The sequence below is a fragment of the Talpa occidentalis genome, unplaced genomic scaffold (assembly GCF_014898055.3).
Source record: "Talpa occidentalis isolate TD23 unplaced genomic scaffold, MPIMG_talOcc4v2.1 talOcc4.9, whole genome shotgun sequence".
NCBI lineage: Eukaryota > Metazoa > Chordata > Mammalia > Eulipotyphla > Talpidae > Talpa > Talpa occidentalis.
The window spans coordinates 72,152,624-72,172,224 of record NW_023605305.1 but is presented as its reverse complement, the minus strand read 5'-3'; the positions used below and the strand labels follow the sequence as shown (position 1 = coordinate 72,172,224).

The window sequence follows — 19,601 nt, the reverse complement described above, 5'->3', positions numbered from 1 at the left end:
CAGAAGCTTTTCAGTTTGATGTAATCCCAGGTGTTTATCTTTTCCTTGACTTTCTTTGCTTTGGATCATGAGTCTTTAAAGATGTTATTGCGATGTATGTCTTTTAGTGTTTTACCTATATTTCTCATATTTCTTCTTCTGTATATTTTATGGTTTCAGGTCTTATGTCCAGGTCTTTTATCCATTTTGAGTTGATTTTTGTGCACGGTGAAAGTTAGTGGTCTAGTTTCTTTTTTTTTTTGCATGTTGTGGTCCAGTTTTCCCAGCACCATTTATTGAACAAACTGTCCTTGTTCCATTGCATATTCTTTGCTCCTTTGTCAAAGATCAGTTGTCCATTTAAGTGTGGTTTTATTTCTAGGCTCTCTATTTGGTTCCATTGGTCTGTGTGTCTGTTTTTGTTTCAATACTGTAACAGGGTGGTCCCCAGGAAAGGGGGAAGTTCCAGGTTCCCTGCCCCACCCAAGGGAGGGTGGAGCTGAGCAGGAAGAGGAGAAGCTGGAGAAGAGACTGAGGAAGGAAGGAAGCAGGATGGAGCCAGGAGACCTGGAGGAGGCCCATGGAGCCTAGAGACACGTGAAGAAACTGCGCTTGTCTTTGGGTTGTGGACTGGGTGACACAGACGTGGGTGAGACCCATGGGGAGGTGACAATGGCAGCTTTTATCTTGATGTTGATTTTGCTCTTTTCCTTCCGGGCTTGTCTGGTTGTTTCTGACCCTTTTCTGTGGGTCCCCACAGGAAGATGCTTTAGACTTGTGGCAGGCTTTGGGGCCTTGTTCTGGGCCAATCCCATATGGATGGACTTTTACCCACGAGGGGACGGGTAACTTTGGGTGCTTCATTTAGAAACTAGACTCTTTGCCTTACCTGTATTGTTTCCTAGTTTTATTAAAGTTCCTTCCCATTAAAGTCTCATATGTTTTGTGTTGATGCGGCGGATGGCAGAACCCATTTAGAATAGGCAGGTTTGCGGGGCTTGGGCTACCCCTCTCCCTGTCCTATAACAATACCAAACCATTTTAATTATTATGGCTTTGTAATATAGCTTGAAGTTTGGAAGTGTGATACCTCCTTTCTCCTTTGTATTCAACAGTAAGGCTTTGGCTATTCGTGGTTTTTTGTGGTTCCATATGAATTTCATCAGTATTTGTTCTGTTTCTTTGAAGAATGTCATTGGGATTTTTATTGGAATAGCATTGAATCTGTAGATTGCTTTTGGGAGGATGGCCATTTTAATAATGTTAATTCTTCCAATCCATGAGCAGGGGATGTCTTTCCATTTCTTTGTGTCTTCTTCTATTTCTTTTAACAGTGTTTTATAATTTTCTTTGTATAGATCTTTCACCACTTTTGTTAGGTTTATTCCCAAGTATTTTATTTTTTTTGTTTCAATTATAAAAGGGATGGTTTTCTTGATTTCTTCTTCAGATTGATTGTTTGTGTATAGGAAGGCTACTGGGCCCCTGATAGGCTGCCCACAGTAGCCTTGTGTGATGTTTGTGTGTTGATTTTGTATCCTGCTACTTTACTGAACTGGTTGATTATTTTGAGTAGTTTTTCTGTGGATTTTTTAGGGTTCTCTATGCATATTATCATATCGTCTGCAAATAGAGACATTAACCAAAACAGAGAGACACCCCACTGACTGGGAAAAAAATCTTTGCACTCCAGTCAACTCAGAGGGGCCAGTCATAAAGATATACACAGAACTCACAAGACTCAACAAAAACAAAGTAAACAATCCAGTCAAGAAACGGGCAGAAGAACTTAAAAGACATTTCTCTAAAGAGGAAATGCAAATGGCCAACAGGCATATGATAAAAGGTTCAACATCCCTTATCATCAGGGAAATGCAAATTAAAACCACACTGAGATACCACCTTACACAAGCAAGAATGGCACATGTCAAATAAGCAACAACAAATGTTGGTGAGGATGCAGCGAAAAAGCAGCTCTCCTGCATTGCTGGTGGGAGTGCAAACTGGTCCAACCACTATGGAAAGCTGTCTGGAGGTCCCTCAGACTGTTAGGGGGAAAGTGTGTCCTGAGCAAACTCCATACAGGCTTTGTGGATGCCACCCCCACTCCATCAAGACACTGGGAACTACAAATCCATGATCCCCAAAAAAGGAAGTTGCAAGGACCTAAGGGCGGAGTTAAGCAGCCATTTTATCAGTTTGTAAATAAAACAGCCGTGTTAGTGGGTTTTGGGGCACTTGGCTCATGTTCTTGGCCAGGTAGGTTTGGTCTCGGCGGTTCATTTGGGATTCCAGGTCAGCAAAATGGGTAGGACGCATTTAAGAATTCATCTCCCTCTTTTCTCCCTGAGTTGTACATTTCCTCATTTCCCTTTCCCTTGTAAATAAAACTTTGTTAACCTTTTGTGTGTGCCTGCAGTGAAAGTCCCTTTTAAGCATGCAGGTGAGGACCCACAGTCAGGCAACCTGTTTTAGAGTGGGGTTGCCCTGTAACAAGTCTACTAAATATAGAGCTAACATACAACCCGGCAATCCCACTACTAGGGATCTACCCAAAGGACACAAAAACATTGATTCAAAAGAGCACCTGTACCCCTATGTTTATTGCAGCACGATTTACAATAGGTAAAACGTGGAAACAACCCAAATGCCCAAAATAGATGACTGGATCAAGAAGATGTGGCATATATACACAATGGAATATTATTCAGCAATCAAAAAAGATAAACTCATGCCATTCGCAGCAACGTGGATGGAGCTAGAAGGAATTATGCTCAGTGAAATGAGCCAGAAGGAAAAAGAAAAATATCAGATGGGTTCACTTATAGCAGGAATATAGGGGAACCCAATAAGACATCAGTGTAAAAAAATAACAACAGTACAAAACACAACAAAGCAAAAACGGACAATTATAAACCAGAGACATCCTGCAGGGGAGGAGGAGGGAGAGGGATCAGAGGGATCCCTCTGATCACAGGGTACTGAGGTGATGGTGCACGGGTGCATTGGGGAAGGAAACTCTATGGGGACTACACTTGAGGGGGCGGGGGGAAGCAAATATTGTTTAAAAATGAACAATGATGTAAAAAATAAAAAAAGAGAAAAATCAATCAATAAAACCTATTAGAACAAGGATCAGAGCAAGGAGACCCCTAAAAGGGCTAATATAGCAATCCAGGTGAGCAATGACTTAGACCAATGTGGCAGCGGTGGAAATGCTGGGAAGTAAATCCAACACAAAATGCATCCTAAATATTCACATTTGAGATAGATTTTGGAAAGCGTCTATGCCGACCACCATACCACCAATGTTGTAGTCAAGATAGATTTTGGAAGTGGAGCTACTCCTGGATACATTTCAGATGGGTAGGTTACATATAGAATATGAGAGAAAGAGGAGTATCCATCAGGATGGCAAGAATTTAAATGGAATCATTAATGGAGGCAGGGGAAGTCATAATAAAGTACAGTTTTGGACACCTCAAGTTTAACATACCTACTAGACATCCAAGAACAGGTATGGAATACATTATTTTATAGAGTTCAGAAGGTTGCACATACCTGGAGAAACCAATGTGAATGTTTTCATGGACAATGCATTCAAAGCTTTAGAACTCAAGTCACCAAGGAAGTAAGTGTATTTGGTTTTAAATGAGTTTGCAAATGGGAATGTATTAGATTAATGGTCTATGGTAAATATGCCAAAAAATGTTAGTTGTTGTTGTTGTTATTGTTATTATCACAGTCCTTGAGGATTTCATTCTTTCAAAATTCTTCTCTCTTACCAGGTCAAATTAAGTCTTGATACATCTCAATAAAATTTCTTTGACAAAAGGAAAAACAAAAAGGAGAAAGGAGAAACACACATCAGTTCTCACCAACCAGTTCCCTAAATTGCCAGGATCTGTAAAATAAAGAAGCCTCAGTGCGGGCGGCGGCCTGGCTCTTACCTAGTAGTGTGACTGCCTGTGTCGGAGCCAGAGCTCTTTGAAGTGGATGCCTTGGCACCAAACTCAAGTCATGCACGTGCATTATCAAAATAAAAAGCCAACTCTTAGAGTTTAAACCACATTCCGTAAGCTGGGCCTGGACCAAGATGCCGTTTATTGTGTGGCCCTCTACTTCCCTAACCTAGGAACCACGAAGACATGGCTTCCCCAGGCATCACTGTCAACTCAGACCCCATATCCAAGCGCCAAAAGGACAGCTAGGTATTCCTCTTCTCCGGGGTCAGGTCTTCTGTGTAAATGGCTGCCGGTCTTTTGGGAAAAGACAGGCATCTCATGACTGCATGCGCTGCAGCCAGTGGCTTGCAGAGGACCCTCCTGCATGGGATCTGGCTTCTCCTTAGCCAAGGGGGATCTCATCGTCTAAGACACTGGGTGAAAAGGGTTCCTGGAACCCATTCCAATGTGAGCGTATGGGGCTTTCCACACCTGCCAGCAGATCTCCGCAGGGTGTCTGAGGTCTCAACACAGCGCCTTACACGGTCTATAGGGCATCAGATTCCACAGGTAAGGCTCAGTTTCCCAAGACTCCCCTCTGCTTCAGACACCTGGTTGTTACCTGGGCTTCTGAACAACCAGCTACAGATGGAAGGGTTCCATGCCCACCTCCTCAGACTTCAGGTACCAGCCATGAGCTCAGACTGTGCCCTGTGCTGCTGCAACTGGCTGCAGATGAGACATTCTCAACAATCCCCTCTTAAGGTTCAATTAATCTGCTCAGGTGGCTCATAGAACTCAGGAAATCATTTTACTCACTAGCTCACCAATGCGTTACACCACGCACTGAAGGGTTCAAATCAACAGCCAGATGGAGAGACGCACAGGGCAAGATAGGAGCTTCCATGCCCTCCCCTCAAATCTTCATGTGTTCTAAGCCAGGCGCTCTCTGAACCCCCTTCTCTGGGTGTGTTACAGTGGCTTCATTATGCAGGCATGGCTCATTAATCCATCAGCCATCAGGGATTGATTGAACCTGTACGCCTGCCCCCCCAGCAGATGCCTAGGGGTACGATCGGAAGTTCCAATCCACTAATCCCATGGTAGGCTCTCCTGGCTATCATTTCCAATCTTAGGTACTTCCAAAAATCACCTCATTCAAATAACAAAAGACATGGTTGTCAGTCTCCAAATTGAGGAAATTGAAATTCCAAGGTGTGGGGCACTGTGAGTCGGGCTGTCACAGCAGGCAAGGCTTTCAGGCTGCTTGGGGACTACTTCCCCAGCCACCCAGTCAATTATTCATTCCTTCTGGTGGGAGAAATGATGTAACTCCCTTGTTGGCAGCCCCCGTGGGGTGCTACCACCCATGAGATGTCTTTGGTGTCTCCCCAGCTCTCCAGCGGTCAAGCCCTCCATCCTGGTTCTCATCATGATAACTGCCTCCACCTGGCTCCCAAGAGGGCTCTCCTGGGCCTATTTGGGATCCTGTTGGCTCCTGCTGTCCAGAAGCCGCTGCAGTTATGTCTTCTACTGTCAGCGTGGATCTTGGAGAAATGCTTCTCAGTGATGCCAGTGTCCCTCTACAGTGCCCTCTTTTTGGAGAAAAAGCCTTCTCTTTTTGGTAAATGGGTCCTTTTGAAGAACACGTTTGAAGGGTCTTGGGGCCCATCAAAATATCTATGCCACCAGGCCTCCCCTGGTGGCGCAGGTGGTTGGGTGCAGCGCTGTGAGGTTGTCCGCAGCCTCTGCAGCGCCGGAATGATCCCGGCTGGCTGGTGAGGGTCCCACATGGCGCAGCAGACTTCTCCTGTCACCAGCTGCTCCCCTCAGCAGTGTATTTCATCGACCTGCCTGTTCTGTTCCCCGCTCTGTCTCTGGTGAATCCTCTCACCCTCCCGTGCATCTGGCCTGTACCCTGGTTCTTGTATAAATAAATAAATAAATAAATCTTAAAAATATATATATATATATCTATGCCACCTCTAGCATGCCCTCCCCTGGGCATCTGGACCCTTTCCCTCACTATCAGCGCAGCAGCTCTTGCATTTCTGCTCCTTTAGCATGGCCATGGTTTTCTTAAAGCTTCCAGAGCCAAGCTAGCCATGTATTGGCACTTTTTTCTGGGAGCTCTGCCAAGTTAAGCAGTCCATGTGCCTCCCATATGGAGCCTCCCCGAACCAATTTCCCATTAGCTCCTGCTAACCTAGCCTTTCTGCTCTTCAGCCCCTGCCATCTAGCTTTGGCCAGGTGCTGTACGTCCCCAGCAGGGTTATGTTATTACACAATCCTCATTACTGGTCAAGTACCAGAAGGGTAAGTAGGGGCCAGATCTCAAAGGGATTTTCAAACAAGAGGAAAGCACCAGCCTTTAAGAGGGAGGATTAGACTCAGAGATGTCTAGGGGAACCTGGGCTTTCAAGGTTTTCTAGAGCTCAGCCTGGAAGTTCCTATCCCACATGTGAGGGTCCACTCCTTCCTATCCAGTATAATGGCCTTGGTTTACAGATGTGAAAGTTCAATCTTCATTCTAAGTCCAAAATCCTGGTTCAGTTCCCTCTACTTTGTCTGCCCTTATTATCAGCTGCCAAAGGAGGCCCCCTGGTGTCACTGCTGCCACTAGTTGGTAATTAATCACCCTTAGCTTTTCATTGTCTGTCTTCAGTGCACATGGTTGGCCCCCAGAACAGACCTCAAGAACACAGTTCTTTTATTTATTTTTCATTTTATTGTGGTAGGAAGACTGTGAAAATCAGTATACAGAAAGCCTATTTAAATGAGGTTGGCAGGCCAGAAGAGTGCCCAGAAATGCACAATCAGCAAACTATAGGCCCCAGCATGCTTTGCTTCTCTATCAGGAAGTCATGGTGTTCCCCTACAGTAGAAGGAAGGAGGTCTTTACCTGTAGGTTCCTATGAACTGGCCACTCATGTGTAACTGTGGCCTATTTGCTCTCTGCAAATCACAACAGAGCATTAGTTGGCTACCTATGGACAACATCCCATATCATGAGGCAGGCTCAAGGCCGCCTAGGCCACCATTGACTTGATTATGTGACTGTCTCCGTGGTGGTCTCAGGGTAACTCTGCCTGTGATAACATCAGCTTATATACTCTACTGAGCAAATGTCTCTTGACGTGTAGTCACAATGTCCCCTTGTCTGTTCCTTGTAAACCTTGCTCCCCTGCCCCCCAGACCTTATTTTTTTTAACGTTGTTTTTTTTTTTTTTTTAAAGATTGATTTATTTATGCATACAAGGACTGGGGTACAAGCCAGAGATGTAGGGGGTGAGAGGACTCTCCAGAGACAGAGTGGGGAACAGAACAGGCAGACTGACTGAAACACACTGCTGAGGGGAGCAGTGGGTGAGACAGGAGAGGTCTGCTGCGCCATGTGAGAAGCTCCCTGGCCGGCCGGGGATGGAACCCGGGCTGTAGAGGCTGCGAACAGCTTCATAGTGTGGTGCTTAACCCCTTGTGCCACCAGATCTTATTCCTCATACCATTGTCGCATGACCAGCTTTTACTGGCCTGTATGCTTTCAATAGATGACAAGAACTTCTGCTCAAGTAGCAGAGTCTTGCCTTGCAAACCTGCTCCACGACTGTGGTGTCCTTCTCATTCCTGCTGCAAGCGGCAACAAAGTTCCTGTTACAATATTTGCCCAGCAGCAGACCCTCCAAAGGCTATAAAAGGGAGTTTACATGTTTTGACCTGGGAGAGTGCATGTGTGTCTCCTCATGAGAACACTTTCCAAATTGCCTTTTTGTTGTTTCTAAATAAAATTTTGTCGGTGAAATAACTATTGTCTTTTTGAGATCAACAAGGCTTAACTTGAGAACTACGCTCAAAATTTTAAGTGTAGTTTTGTACAGTGGCCCTCTAGAGCTTACTCATCTTAACTGAAACGGAGGCAACTCCCCACAACCCAGTCCCTAGTAACTACCATTCCAACTCTCTGGCTCTGTGAATTTGACTATTTTTGATGCCTCATGAAAGTGGAGTCAGGTGGTGTTTGTCTTTTTGAGACCAGCTTATTCCACTTAGCATAATGTGTTCCTGTTGACACATTGCAGAAGAAGGCTTTGCATGTATAGACACCACATTTTCTTTATCCATTTGCCAATTGGGCATCTAATTTGTTTCCATACCTTGGCTGTTGCAATGAACATGGGAGTTCGGTATCTTGTGGTTTCAAGACTTAGATTTAAAAAATGCCCAGAAATGGAGTTACTGGATCATAAGTTGGCTCTATTTGTAATTTCTCGAGTTACTGCCATCATGTTCTCATAGTGGCTGCACCATTTTACATTCCCAGCAGTGCAAAAGAGTTCCATTTCCTCACCAACACTTTGTCTTTTGTGCCACAGTTCTCATAATTAACTTCTTCCCTGAAACGTCTCATAGGCCTCGGATATTGCATTCCCTTCCCCTGGATCCTACCCCAGTATCACCAAGGTGAAAGTCTTATCACTGCAGAGTGCCAGTGGCTCTCTCTGTCCTGTGATTACCAGTGTGGGGCCCTTGTTGCTGGGCTGCTGGCAGTAAGCCAGGGCAAAGTTCTGGTGTCCAGCAGGTTCTGAAAGTGCACTCTGTTCAAACTGCCTCAGTTGGTTTCCGCAGAAGCAGATTTCAGTGGGGCCCGCATACCAGGAGCAGCACCTGTGAGTGCAGAGGGCAGAGAGGAGTTGAGCCGAGCAGCAAGAGAGACCTCAGTCGCTTTCATGGCAGCATAGAGCTGGGGTAGCTCTCTGGAGATGTCCCAAATTGAGGAGAGGAGCTAGGCCTTTGTACTCCAAGTAGACCTCTTTCCAGATGTGGGTTGCCTCCGGGAGGGGGCCCAAATGTGAGCAAGGCGCTTCCGCTGATGGCTTCCTCAGGACTTAGTTGCAAGCTGGCAGCCACCAGAACTCCCGGCGTTTGGGGAAAGGAGCCCTTGGTCCTGAAGGAGCAGCTGGGCAAGACACCACACACTTCCTTACCAGTGGTTCTGCTCTGGTGTGGGACAGTCATGCAGAGGCCCCACACCCGCTTTGTTATGGTGGGCTTTGGCATAGACAAGCCCTGTTGGCCTGTTCGTTTTCCTGATGCTGTGCGGTGTTAGGTTAAGGGTAATGGGGTGGTAGTTCAATGGAAGAAACGAGAGGCTGCTGCAGTGTTTAGTACATGCAAGTTTTATTTATTTTCTTTAAAGATTTATTTATTTTTATACAAGAATCGGGGTACAGGCCAGATGCGCGGGAGGGTGGGTGAGAGGATTCACCAGAGGCAGAGCGGGGAGCAGAACAGGCAGACTGATGAAATACACTGCTGAGGGGAGCAGCGGGCAAGACAGGAGAGGTCTGCTGCACCATGTGGGACCCTCGCCGGCCGGTCGGGATCGAACCAGCGCTGCAGAGGCCTCAGACAACTTCACAGCACAGCCCTCAACCTCCTGCGCCACCAGGGGAGGTCCTATTATTTATTTATTTATTTATTTTAAGATTTATTTATTTATGCATACAGGAGCTGGGGTACAGGCCAGAGTTGTGGGGAGGTGTGTGTGCGTGAGAGGATTTACCAGAGACAGAGCAGGGAACAGAACAGGCAGATTGACAGAAGTACACTGCTGAGGTGAACAGTGGGTGAGTCAAGGAGTGGTCTGCTGCGCCATGCGGGTTGCTCCCTGGCCAGCCAGGGATCGAACTCGTGCTGCGGTGGCTGTGGATAGCTTCATAGGTTGCGTCTTAACCCCTTGCGCCTCCAGGGAGGCCCCCCAAGTTTAATTTTTTAAAGATTTATTTATGCATACAAGAACTGGGGTGTAAGCCAGAGGTGCGGGGGTGGGGTGAGAGGATTCACCAGAGAGACTGGGGAGCAGAAAAGGCAGATCCATTGAAATACACCGCTGAGGGGAGCAGGGGGCGAGAGAGATCTGCTGCACCATGTGGGTAGCTCCCTGGCTGGGCATGGAACTCGTGCTGCTGTGGCTGCAGATAGTTTCATAGTGCGGATGCTTAACCCCTTGCGCCACCAGGGAGGCCCGACATGCAAGTTTTGAAACTTGAAGTGGCATGGGGGTGGGGATGTAGAGGTAATAAAGCAGAATTGAATTTTACTATGTGAGGACTGGCGCCCTGCCCTGGCTCTGAGGATGGTAGTGTCTGCTGCTCTTGACACCGAAGAGGATTGTGGTTGGGCTCTGTCCCGCATTATAGAAAGAACATGGATGTCATGAAAGTATAGAACCAATCTAGAACCTTCACATTGAAGAGGAGAGACAGGAACAGGGTCAGTAGTGAGAAATCCAAAATAGCTCGGCAAGCTTCCGTCTCGGCTGCAAGTGCAGCTTGATCCTTCGTGACTTACTAAGGGCACACAGGTTTTCTTTCCATCGCCTTGAGAAGTTCCTTCCTGGGCACAAGACATTGGAGCCTTTGGTACTGATGCTGTGCAGGGACCCACCAGCCTCCACATAGCTGCCTCAGGCTCCTCTCCAAAGCTTCCAGTTAGAACCTGCTCAGAGGTGCCTACAGGGGAAACCTTCCGACTCGCCCGCACTGGACAGAAGAGGGACTCTGGCGTGCACACCCTGCAGAGGGGCAGTTGCTGTGCTTGTCAGACTGTGGTGGCAGCAGAGGGTATCTCCTTTGCCTTCAAAGTGCAGGTTACCCCTCTCAGGTTGCATTCCAAAGGACATTGATCTGGGGGTATTCTGTCCTTGCCAGGCTGGTTTCTCCCTTGGGGGAGGGTCAGAAGGTATTAAGACCAGTTTTCATGAAATGGCCTGCATGTAGCAACTCCAGTCTTCAGCCCAGCTTACTGCAGCCGTTCAGAAAACAGATTAGTCTTGAAACGTAAGCATTTGTGTGCAAGTCCAGCCGACCTGGAAAGCATCTGCCCATCACCAACTTGAAGACAAAGAGGGACGGTCCAGTAAGGCAATTTATTTCAAGTGCACACGAGCAGATCTGTTCCCGACAGTGCCCACCATGCCTGGGCAGGCCCGGGGGTGCCTAGACTTTCAGTCATGTTCAGCCTGTTCTTAGCCCAAGTTCACAGGCAGCCACTATTCCCGCACCTTTCAATAGCTCTGCAGGCACACGGCCACTCCCGGCCACTGCAGGCCCTCACCAGCTGGCTGGCCTAAGCTTGGCTTATTGAGAAGCCGCTAGCAGTGGCAAGGGCAGTCCACACTCAGATTTGAATATGCGACCCGACTTACCTTGCGCTTCTCGCTGGCCCTGGATGGCACTAACACTGAGTCCACTGCTGTGCCAGACAGACGGGCCGGAGTCCGGTCTCCTACTCCGTGCAGCGGTGTGGGCCATGCTTTGCTCATTTCACATGTGCCAGCATCTGGGAATTGTGCTTTCTCAGCCCCCCTTCCCTCCGGTTAACAATAGCACTCCTCTTCCTGAGGGGACTTCCTCTCCCTTTCCACATGGTCAAGAACCGTTCTTGCCCCAGAGCTCCTGCTGGCTCCTTTCCAGCACAACCTCCAGTTAAATGTCTCCTCTTTCAGGGACCTGCTGTGACCACCCAATCTAAAGTTGTCTCGGGCCTACCCTCATCCCCTAGCCTTGATACCTTCTATCCTATCACCCTGAAATCACCTTGGTGTCCCACTGATGAATTTCCCCTTTGCCTGAGACTACGAGCTCCAGAGAGCGGGGACCGTGCCCTCCCAGGCTGGGAGCCCCTGCAGGGGCACTCACTGTAAGGCCTTCTAGAGCCTGCCCCACCACCACGAGCCTGCACGTGACCTGAGACAGTCACGGAATGATGGTGGAGCCGCAGAGGTCTGAAACCACAGGCCCTTGCTACTTTTGGCACCTGGCTGTACACCACCTCCTTTTATCCCGGGAATTACCAGGAAACTTTCCCAGGGAGCAGGGACTTTTGGGGGTTATCGGCCAGATCTCTTTTCTATTGGTTCAAAACATAAGCTGCCCAGCAAATGTATGGCTCTCAGTTACCTTGTTCAAAACCTTCACAAATATTTAAAATAACCATCTCCTGTCTCACCAAGTGGGAGTGCACGGGCTTACGCACCCATCCCTTTTGACAGCTATTTAGTCTCCTGGTGTGCTGCAGTTAAGAACAGTGTGACTGCGCACACCAGCGTGCAATGTGGAACCTGCTTTGAGTCGAGACAAGACTCCCTCTTGTCTTGAAGCGGCCATGCTGAAACGTTACTAGGCAGGGTGAAGGGCACCCCGGCACCCCCAAAACTGCCTGCTCTAAATAGGTCCTGCCATCCACCGCATCAAGACAAAACAAACTCGAGTGTGTAAGACCTTCAATGGAAAGGAACTTTAATACAATTAGTGTGCAATAAAGAGAAGGGAAAGAATAGAGATGATAGTTTTTAAATTAAGCACCCAAAGTTACCCATCCCCTTGTGGGCAAATGTCCAGCCAAACACGGTTGGCCCAAAGCCGGACCGCTGAGGCCCGAAAGTCTGCCCCAAGTCTAAGGCACCTCCTGATGGGGGCCCGCAGGAAAGGGAAAGAAGGGGCCAGGCAAGCCTAGAAGGAAAAGAAGCGAATCAAAATCAAGGCTGCCATTGTCAACCTCCCCATGGGTCTTACCCACCTGTTTCAAGTGTGTTTTCATGTCTCCCAAGTCCCTGGTACAAGCCCAAGGCCAAGAAGCTAGCACAGCCTCTCCACGTCTCTCTGCCCCGTGTGCCTCCTCGGGTCTCCTTCTGGCTCTCCATCTCTCTTTATTTCTTCCCCAGTCTCCCAGCTCAGCTCAGCCCTTCCTTGGGCGGGGCAGGGAACCTGGCAACGCCCCTTTCCCTGGGGACCATCCTGCTACAAAACTTCTAGAAAAAAATTAAACAGCCTGACTCAGCCATTCCATGACTACATGAGAGGCCATTTGCAGACCTTGATGTGACCTCCACGCTGTAACTTCCTGTCCGGAGACTGTCACCCGCCCCAATCAGCAAAAGGGACTTAAAAACCAAACCCAGAATTTCACCACAAAGGACCTAACCTCAGGCCTGTTCCCTGCCTGACTCTAAACACTCCCTTAATTAAGCCCTGACCCTACTGGCACCTTGGACTTGCCCCTTAGTCGTGGACTAGAATCATGATTCCTATTTTCGAATAAATGCCTTCTGATGCTATGGCAGTCTGGTTGCTTCTTGGCCGATAGTTATATTTTCTATTCCTTTCAGAGATAGCGTCTCAAAATTGGCATTGTTGGCTTGAACAGCTAGCACGAAGGCGCCGGATACCCTCTGTAACTTCCTCCTACGAAAAACTGCCTCTCTGCAATCAGCCAGCAGTGAGTCAACGCTTCTGAATCTGACAAGCAGAATCACCTCACTTTTATTTGAATTTGCACTTCTGGGATTTCTGGTGAGGGTGAATTCCCCTCCCCATGTTCTGTGCGTTCTAAGCAAGACCTCAGGATAAGGAGTCTTGAGTTTTCCCTGTATTGTGCCTTATATCCACGGCTCTATCTGCAATGGAACTTCCCGGTTCCGTGCCAGGACCAGGCTCCTTGAAGCTGCTGCTCTCCACCCTCTAGGAACTGTGGCTTCTCTGGGTCTGGGTGCCTTCCAGCCACTGGCTGAGGTGAGAGATCATGGACACCTGTCTTCCAGGCGCCCTGCGGTGGCTCCTGCCACCATCATCTGCTGCCCCTGCACAGTGGGACACCAACAGGAACAAACATTCTCACAACAGAAAAGAGAAACTAAATAGGACCAGAGAAGAAACACTTTAAAGGTAAATATAAGGTGTTGTGTAAATTACTGCAGGCCGGGTAGGTTCACTGTCAGTTCTCCCAGATGAAGAGAATTTTGGAGGCTTAGGTGGATTTTTCAGGCCCTCAATGCCCCTGCAGAAAGGTATATACAGGCAGGCAGAGACTGAGCCAGAAAAGAGCGAGACTGACAAGCAGGGCAACTGAATTTCTAGCCTCCTTCTAACAGTTTTGTGCCCACACACAGCCCTACAACCGATACATTGTTGCAAGTACAAGGCCTATCTGTTGCTTGCCAGCTGGGTGAATTATGGAAACCATAGCATTTCAAGGTTATGGGCTGTCCGCTTGCTGTTTTGGGGGGTGGGGGTAGAGGAGGTGAAAAATAGCCTGATCAACTCATTTTCCTTACATGAAGGTTTTAAGTAAAACATGAATTTCTAAGGACCTAAATATCTGGCCAAACTTCCCACAAATTAGGCACAGGGATGCGGCTGGTCCCCTCTCAGGTATCTCCAGAACCGTCAGTTCTAATTTCTTCTCATCTGACAAGAGAAGTTACTCTGATGCAACAGCCCCTCCCAGGGTGCCATAGGAACGTCCTAAAACCACAAAAGGAAGTCATCTACCAAACCAAGCAGTCAGGTACCACCTCTACTCTCCCAGCAGTCACATGAAGTCAAATACATGGGCAGTTTCCATACTAGCAAAATACTTTATTTCATAATGATGAAACAAGGAAAGTAAAGATTTCTTTTTGGTGTATACCAGAGTAAAAGAAGTAGAGGAATAAGGGAATTAATAGGATTTTTATGTATTTTGACAACAACAAAAAGTTAACAATACCAACTGTTCGCCATAAAACTTATCATAGCTCCCCCCAACACATATATAAAGGATCGGTTTTAAAATCTATAAAAGTAAAAAATATACAGTCAGAAGCTCTAACGCTTATTCCATCTTTAATATAAAATTGTAAACATTTATTTACACAAAGCAAATATGTATAACAAAAGTCCGAGCACCCTTTTTGAGTCATGGCTCCTGGAAAATGGGGATCTATGCTGAAGGGAGTTGGTTCCTCCCCTGACCACCCCCAAACCAGGTTCATAAATAAAGCCACGGGCAGCTCCCTGGGAGGACCCCAGCATCACATTTTATTGCTCTGACACCACAGCAGGTGCGAAGCGCAGTGGGGCTAGGCAGCCCCAGGACTAAGGCAGGGCCGCCCCCAGGCGGGGAGGTGGAGTGCCCTGGGACAGAGGTGAGCAGCAGCCAGAGGGAGGCCAGGAGAGGAACAGGACTCATCACCAGCCTGCAGCCCCCGATTTTTGGTAGAGAACCTGCTGAAGTCACCTTCTTCCCCTTCAGATTGGGGAACTCACCCCAAGGTGGGAGTCTTTACTGCCTTTGATTCATTCCCTTCTCTGAGACTAAATCAGGCATCTGGGAAAGGCAGGGAGGGCATCTAAAGGGGAGATGGCCCAAACACCGCCTGTGGCGGCACATGGCTATTAGAGAAGAAGATCTGAGGGTGCAAGTACCCCCATGAAAGGCACTGCTGGTATAAAGTAACGACCCATGTGTGTACAACCCTCATCCCCTCAAAGCTGCTCACGCTGGTTTTGTGACTATTCTGCACAGCTCAAGTCTTTTCGTGGGATATTCTTTTCATGATCTGAGTGTCCAGGAAGAGAGAATGGGACTGTGGCTTCTCTGAGAACACTCTGCCTCGACAAGCCGCGCTCCTCAGCGCGCGTACTTTCTCTCCAGCGTTCTGTGTAGAAGGGTCTCACCCGTGCTCACCATCTTGCTTACATTACACAAAAGTGCACGCCACCTGCCTCTTCCACAAACAGCACACACCTAATACTCTGCTCTGTGGACTCTCAGCTTAGTCAAGTCCACTGATTCATAGACCTTAAAAGAGAAATCCATTTGAATCTTTGAAAGGACGTATTAGTGTTATAAAGCAATCCTCTAAAAAGTGCAAGGCGTCTGACCTGGGAGTGGCAGAAGTAGTAAAACAAAGTGGAATTCCTTCCTCTGGGCCTGGCCTGCAGCTTCCTACCCAACAGGGCACACCTGTTTTTCTCTGTCCTCCAGACCATTGCTTTCTGGGGAGGACACACCCCACCCCAACAAGGCTAGAGCTCCCTAAGAAATTTTAATGCCTCTTCTCTGTCCAATCGAACACACTGTTGCCTTAAAGTAGTTTTCTGTGTGAGCTGGGGGGAGCGCCAGAGGGGGCGGTGGAGAAGTACTCATGGGAAATGAAGACAGGGTAGAGAGACAAAATTTGTGCACAATTCAGCAATGATCACCTTCCCAAGGTTAAATACGAGTTTTCAGGGAAACTGCAGAAGGTAGGCAGTTGTAACGAAAGAGGATATAAAAATTCCAAATATTCGATTTCAGCATTATCTGGGGGTGTGTCTGGGGTCCTGCTACCATCACATGGAAGGAAGAGTCCTTGGGGGCCAGAGGCTGGTAAACACCAACACGGAAGCACAGCACTCTGGGAGGAGGAGGAGCTTCTGGAAAGACCACATCTGTGTCACCAGCTCAACTACCTCATGGCATCCTGTTCCTTTTTTGGCACACGCAGTCACAGCTTGTACTTCGGAAATGATTTTCCAATGACCCTCCCTTCCCCCTGAAAGCTGACGAAGCAGGAATAAAACTCCCCATCAGAAGGAAACCCTAGGTTTCCAGTTCCACTTAGTCAATTTAAACCACCACCTATCCTAATCTGTTATAAAAGCTTTTTAAAAAATTTAATCTTTTCTATGCTACAAATTGCAAATAGATCTGCTATATATAGTTTCAATAAAACTTGTCTCCAACACTGGGGCAAGTGGAGACATTTTTTTGATTAAGTCAACATGGTCGCACAGATTTCTGTAAGCCTGACATTGTGGGGTTTCATTGTTGTTACTGTTGGTTTTTGGTCACTTGGATAGAAAACCACCTGTAGAACCCTGTCCTGCTGTTCCAGCACCAGGTAAAGATGCCAGCAGATGGGCTGGGACCAGCCCGACGGACCATAACTGCTGGCTCAAGGTGGGCCCTGGAGACCTGGCCAGGGCCAGGCCTCAGCCCTGGGGCTCTGGCTCTACCCACCCAGCTCCCCAGGTTGTGGGTTTTTGGTCCAAAGAAGTTGCTCTTTCAAGAATCTGAGAACAAAAATCAGGATGTATGAATACTGAAAAAACAAATCCTTCCATTACTGAGGCCCTAAAAGGTCATCCAAATCATTCATCCACTCTTCCGAAGTCCTGTTCTTCAACAGTGAGTCGATCAGGTCGGTGTCTCCAGTCATGCTGGACAGTCCGCTGCTGCCCGTCTGCCCGCTGTAGGCAAAGGGCAGCTCCTGGCCTGAGGTCCGCACAGGATAGGCCTGGGGGCAGTGTAACCCTGATCGACCTCCCATCGGTTGGGCGGGACTCTGGCTGAAGCCTCCCAGCTCAGGTCCAGCTGGGCTCAGGCCTGGTAAGCCCTGCTGTGGGGTTCCCTGGGGAGGTGTTGGGGTGGGGGCACTGGTCCTCTGCTGTGCACTCACGGGGGGCAGCATGGACCCCACGGCAGCGGTCGAGCTCATGGGGGCCAAAGGCCTGCTGGGCATCCCTTGGGAGAACTGTGGGCTAGGCATTTTCAGATGGGCTTGCTGCATGTGGAAACTGGATGCTGCAGTGAAGGGGCTGACAGTGCTGTTGCCTGGGGTTTGCCCACTCAGGTTTGGCATTCCCTGATGTTGCCATGAGGGATTCTGGCCTCCCATGGCTGCTGACACCCTTGGGACCTGTGGCTTAGTTAAACCAGAGTTCAGGGTCCCCTTACTGTGCTGTTGGGAGAGGCCAGAGCTCCCCAGAGAGTTCTGCCCATACGCAGCTGAAACTGAGGTTTTCTGGCCCACACTGGTCTGCCGTGGAAGGTGGGCATGTCCATTGGTGGCCTGTGGCGGGGGCTGGGCAACTATTTGGGTTATGCCAGAGGCCATGCCATATAGGCTGCTCTGTGGCAAGCTTTGGGAGCCAGAGAACTGAGCCACACCCCGGTCTTGCTGGCCTGAGTTTGAAGGGAGAGAGGAAACCGAAGTGTGTCCAGGGCCCATTGGCATCAGATTTCCAGCCTGAGAGAACACTCGAGGACAGCTGGAGTTAGAGGGACCCAAGCTGTTCATGCCAGGCACAGCAGCAGAGGTTCCTAGAACAGAGAAGATCTGTCAATCAAACTGGCATTTTTGGACCACTATGGAGACACCTCCAAGACCCATGATGAAGCGGCTATACTACAGGTATGAAAGGCACTATCAGGACACCAGGCAGGTCAATGGAACCTCAAAAAAGAAAGCCCCAGGGGTCAGAGGGACAGTAGAGTCCCATGGGGCGGGGAGACTATCCTGGGGCAATGAGGAGATGAAAACAGGCCCAGGGGAAGGAGGCCCCAAGGACAGGGAGCCAGTGGACCAACCCCTTCACCTTTCAAAGGCCTGCCCATTTCTGCTCTGTGGGAGGTCCTATGCTGGTACTGGGGACTCCAGGGTCTGCCTTTGGGTGGTAAAGATCCACGTGGTGTAAGAGGGGTACTATGAAGGCTGGGCTGCAGGCAGTGGAAGCAAAGGGGACTGACTCGGTGCCTATGACAATTTGGGGAAGCTTCAGTGAAATGGTGACAATACACTGAGTTTCAAAAGCACAGAGGTTTAGCCATTTAATAGTTTGGAGAAACAGTATTCTAGGGAGAGAGAAGAGTGTGTGCTAGGGAAGAGTTTTGCAGTCTGTATAGGAACTCAAAGAGGCTGGCTGTGGCGGGGTGTGGGGTGTGGGGAGAGTACCCAGCTGGTTAGAGAGGAAAGTGAAGAGACTCCTGGGCGGATTCAGAAGAGCCATGTGAAGGGCAGGGCTACAAAGTCCAAGGATGGCTGGATCGCGGTGTGGCTCAGACGCTGCTAGGCAGGGCGTCACTCACTCAGGTGAGGGGTGCACACGATGGCAGTGCAGAGATGAAAGTGGGAGATCCAAAGAGCCCACTCTTTATATGCAGAATGACAAGACGGTGGAGAAAATGAGGGAGGAGTCTGAGCTGAAACTAGCAGCTATTTACCAAGCACTGACTCTGGTAGGCACTTCGCTGGGGAGACCAGACCGCACTGAGTGGGACAGCGAGGGCCCTGTGTGGGGTTTTGCCTTAAGCAGTGGCCACACTGCGGCAACACTGAGAAGACTTTTGTTGGTAGGAGAGTGATCACTTGGGTTTGGGCCAACCGAGCACTTTGTTTTGCCTTTCCCTCTCGCCAGTAACATCTATAAAAACAGGCTGGAGAAAAAAGGAGAGCTGAAACAGTTCATTTCACTCCTACTGAGAGCTGTGTGATGAAGTGGGATGAAGGGGGAAAGGTTCTAAGATGCCCATAGACTTCAACTCCACGTCGTCCCCCCAACTCTACGCGGTCTCCTGCAGAACACATGCTGGGCTGTTCTTTGGGACTCTTTGCAGTGAGAATCACCTACCAAGGACAGGCTTCTGAGATGCCTTGCCAAGACCTAGGTAGGAAGGTGCAGACCAGATTTTACTGCATCTGTCAGGTGAAATCTCCCCATTTCTGGAGCGATGCCTGCGCAATGCACCCCTGCAAATTTGGGGTGAGACTGCTAAGACCTCAGAGTGTGTCCTTTTTCTGTCCACTACTGATGCTGCCATTTGTGGCAGCAAAGTGAGCTGACAGAAAAGGAAGAAAACAGGCAAAAAGCCCTGCAAGCCCGTGGCATCCGTCCTTATCTGGAAAAAGGAGAGGATCCTTTTTTAAAGAGACACTTCATGGCAGCAGCAAGAATTACAGAAGCCATTTCCTGTTGATAAGCTGTCTCCCAATTACAAATTACTTTGCTTCAGAAGACGGTACAGCTGGGCACCAAAGTAATTTTAAAAGTCTCTATCAACCTCTTTCCTCCTGGTTTGCAGGGTACCCAGAAAGCA

At 48.5% G+C, this 19,601-nt stretch overlaps 1 protein-coding gene and 1 long non-coding RNA gene across 2 annotated transcripts in view; one reads left to right on the top strand and one right to left on the bottom strand.

The window, feature by feature from the left end:
• Positions 1–5,379, top strand: part of LOC129145142 (uncharacterized) — a 28,860-nt gene extending 23,481 nt beyond the window's left edge. Inside the window, exons 2-3 of the long non-coding RNA XR_008550266.1 lie at positions 3,768–4,493; positions 5,319–5,379. This is a non-coding gene — a long non-coding RNA (uncharacterized LOC129145142). The remainder of the gene's footprint in view (positions 1–3,767; positions 4,494–5,318) is intronic.
• An 8,252-nt stretch (positions 5,380–13,631) lies between these two features.
• Positions 13,632–19,601, bottom strand: part of MAML1 (mastermind like transcriptional coactivator 1) — a 39,939-nt gene continuing 33,969 nt past the window's right edge. Inside the window, exon 5 of the mRNA XM_037498173.2 lies at positions 13,632–17,828. Coding sequence (XP_037354070.1) covers positions 16,849–17,828 — 980 coding nt within the window. The 3' untranslated portion in view covers positions 13,632–16,848. The remainder of the gene's footprint in view (positions 17,829–19,601) is intronic.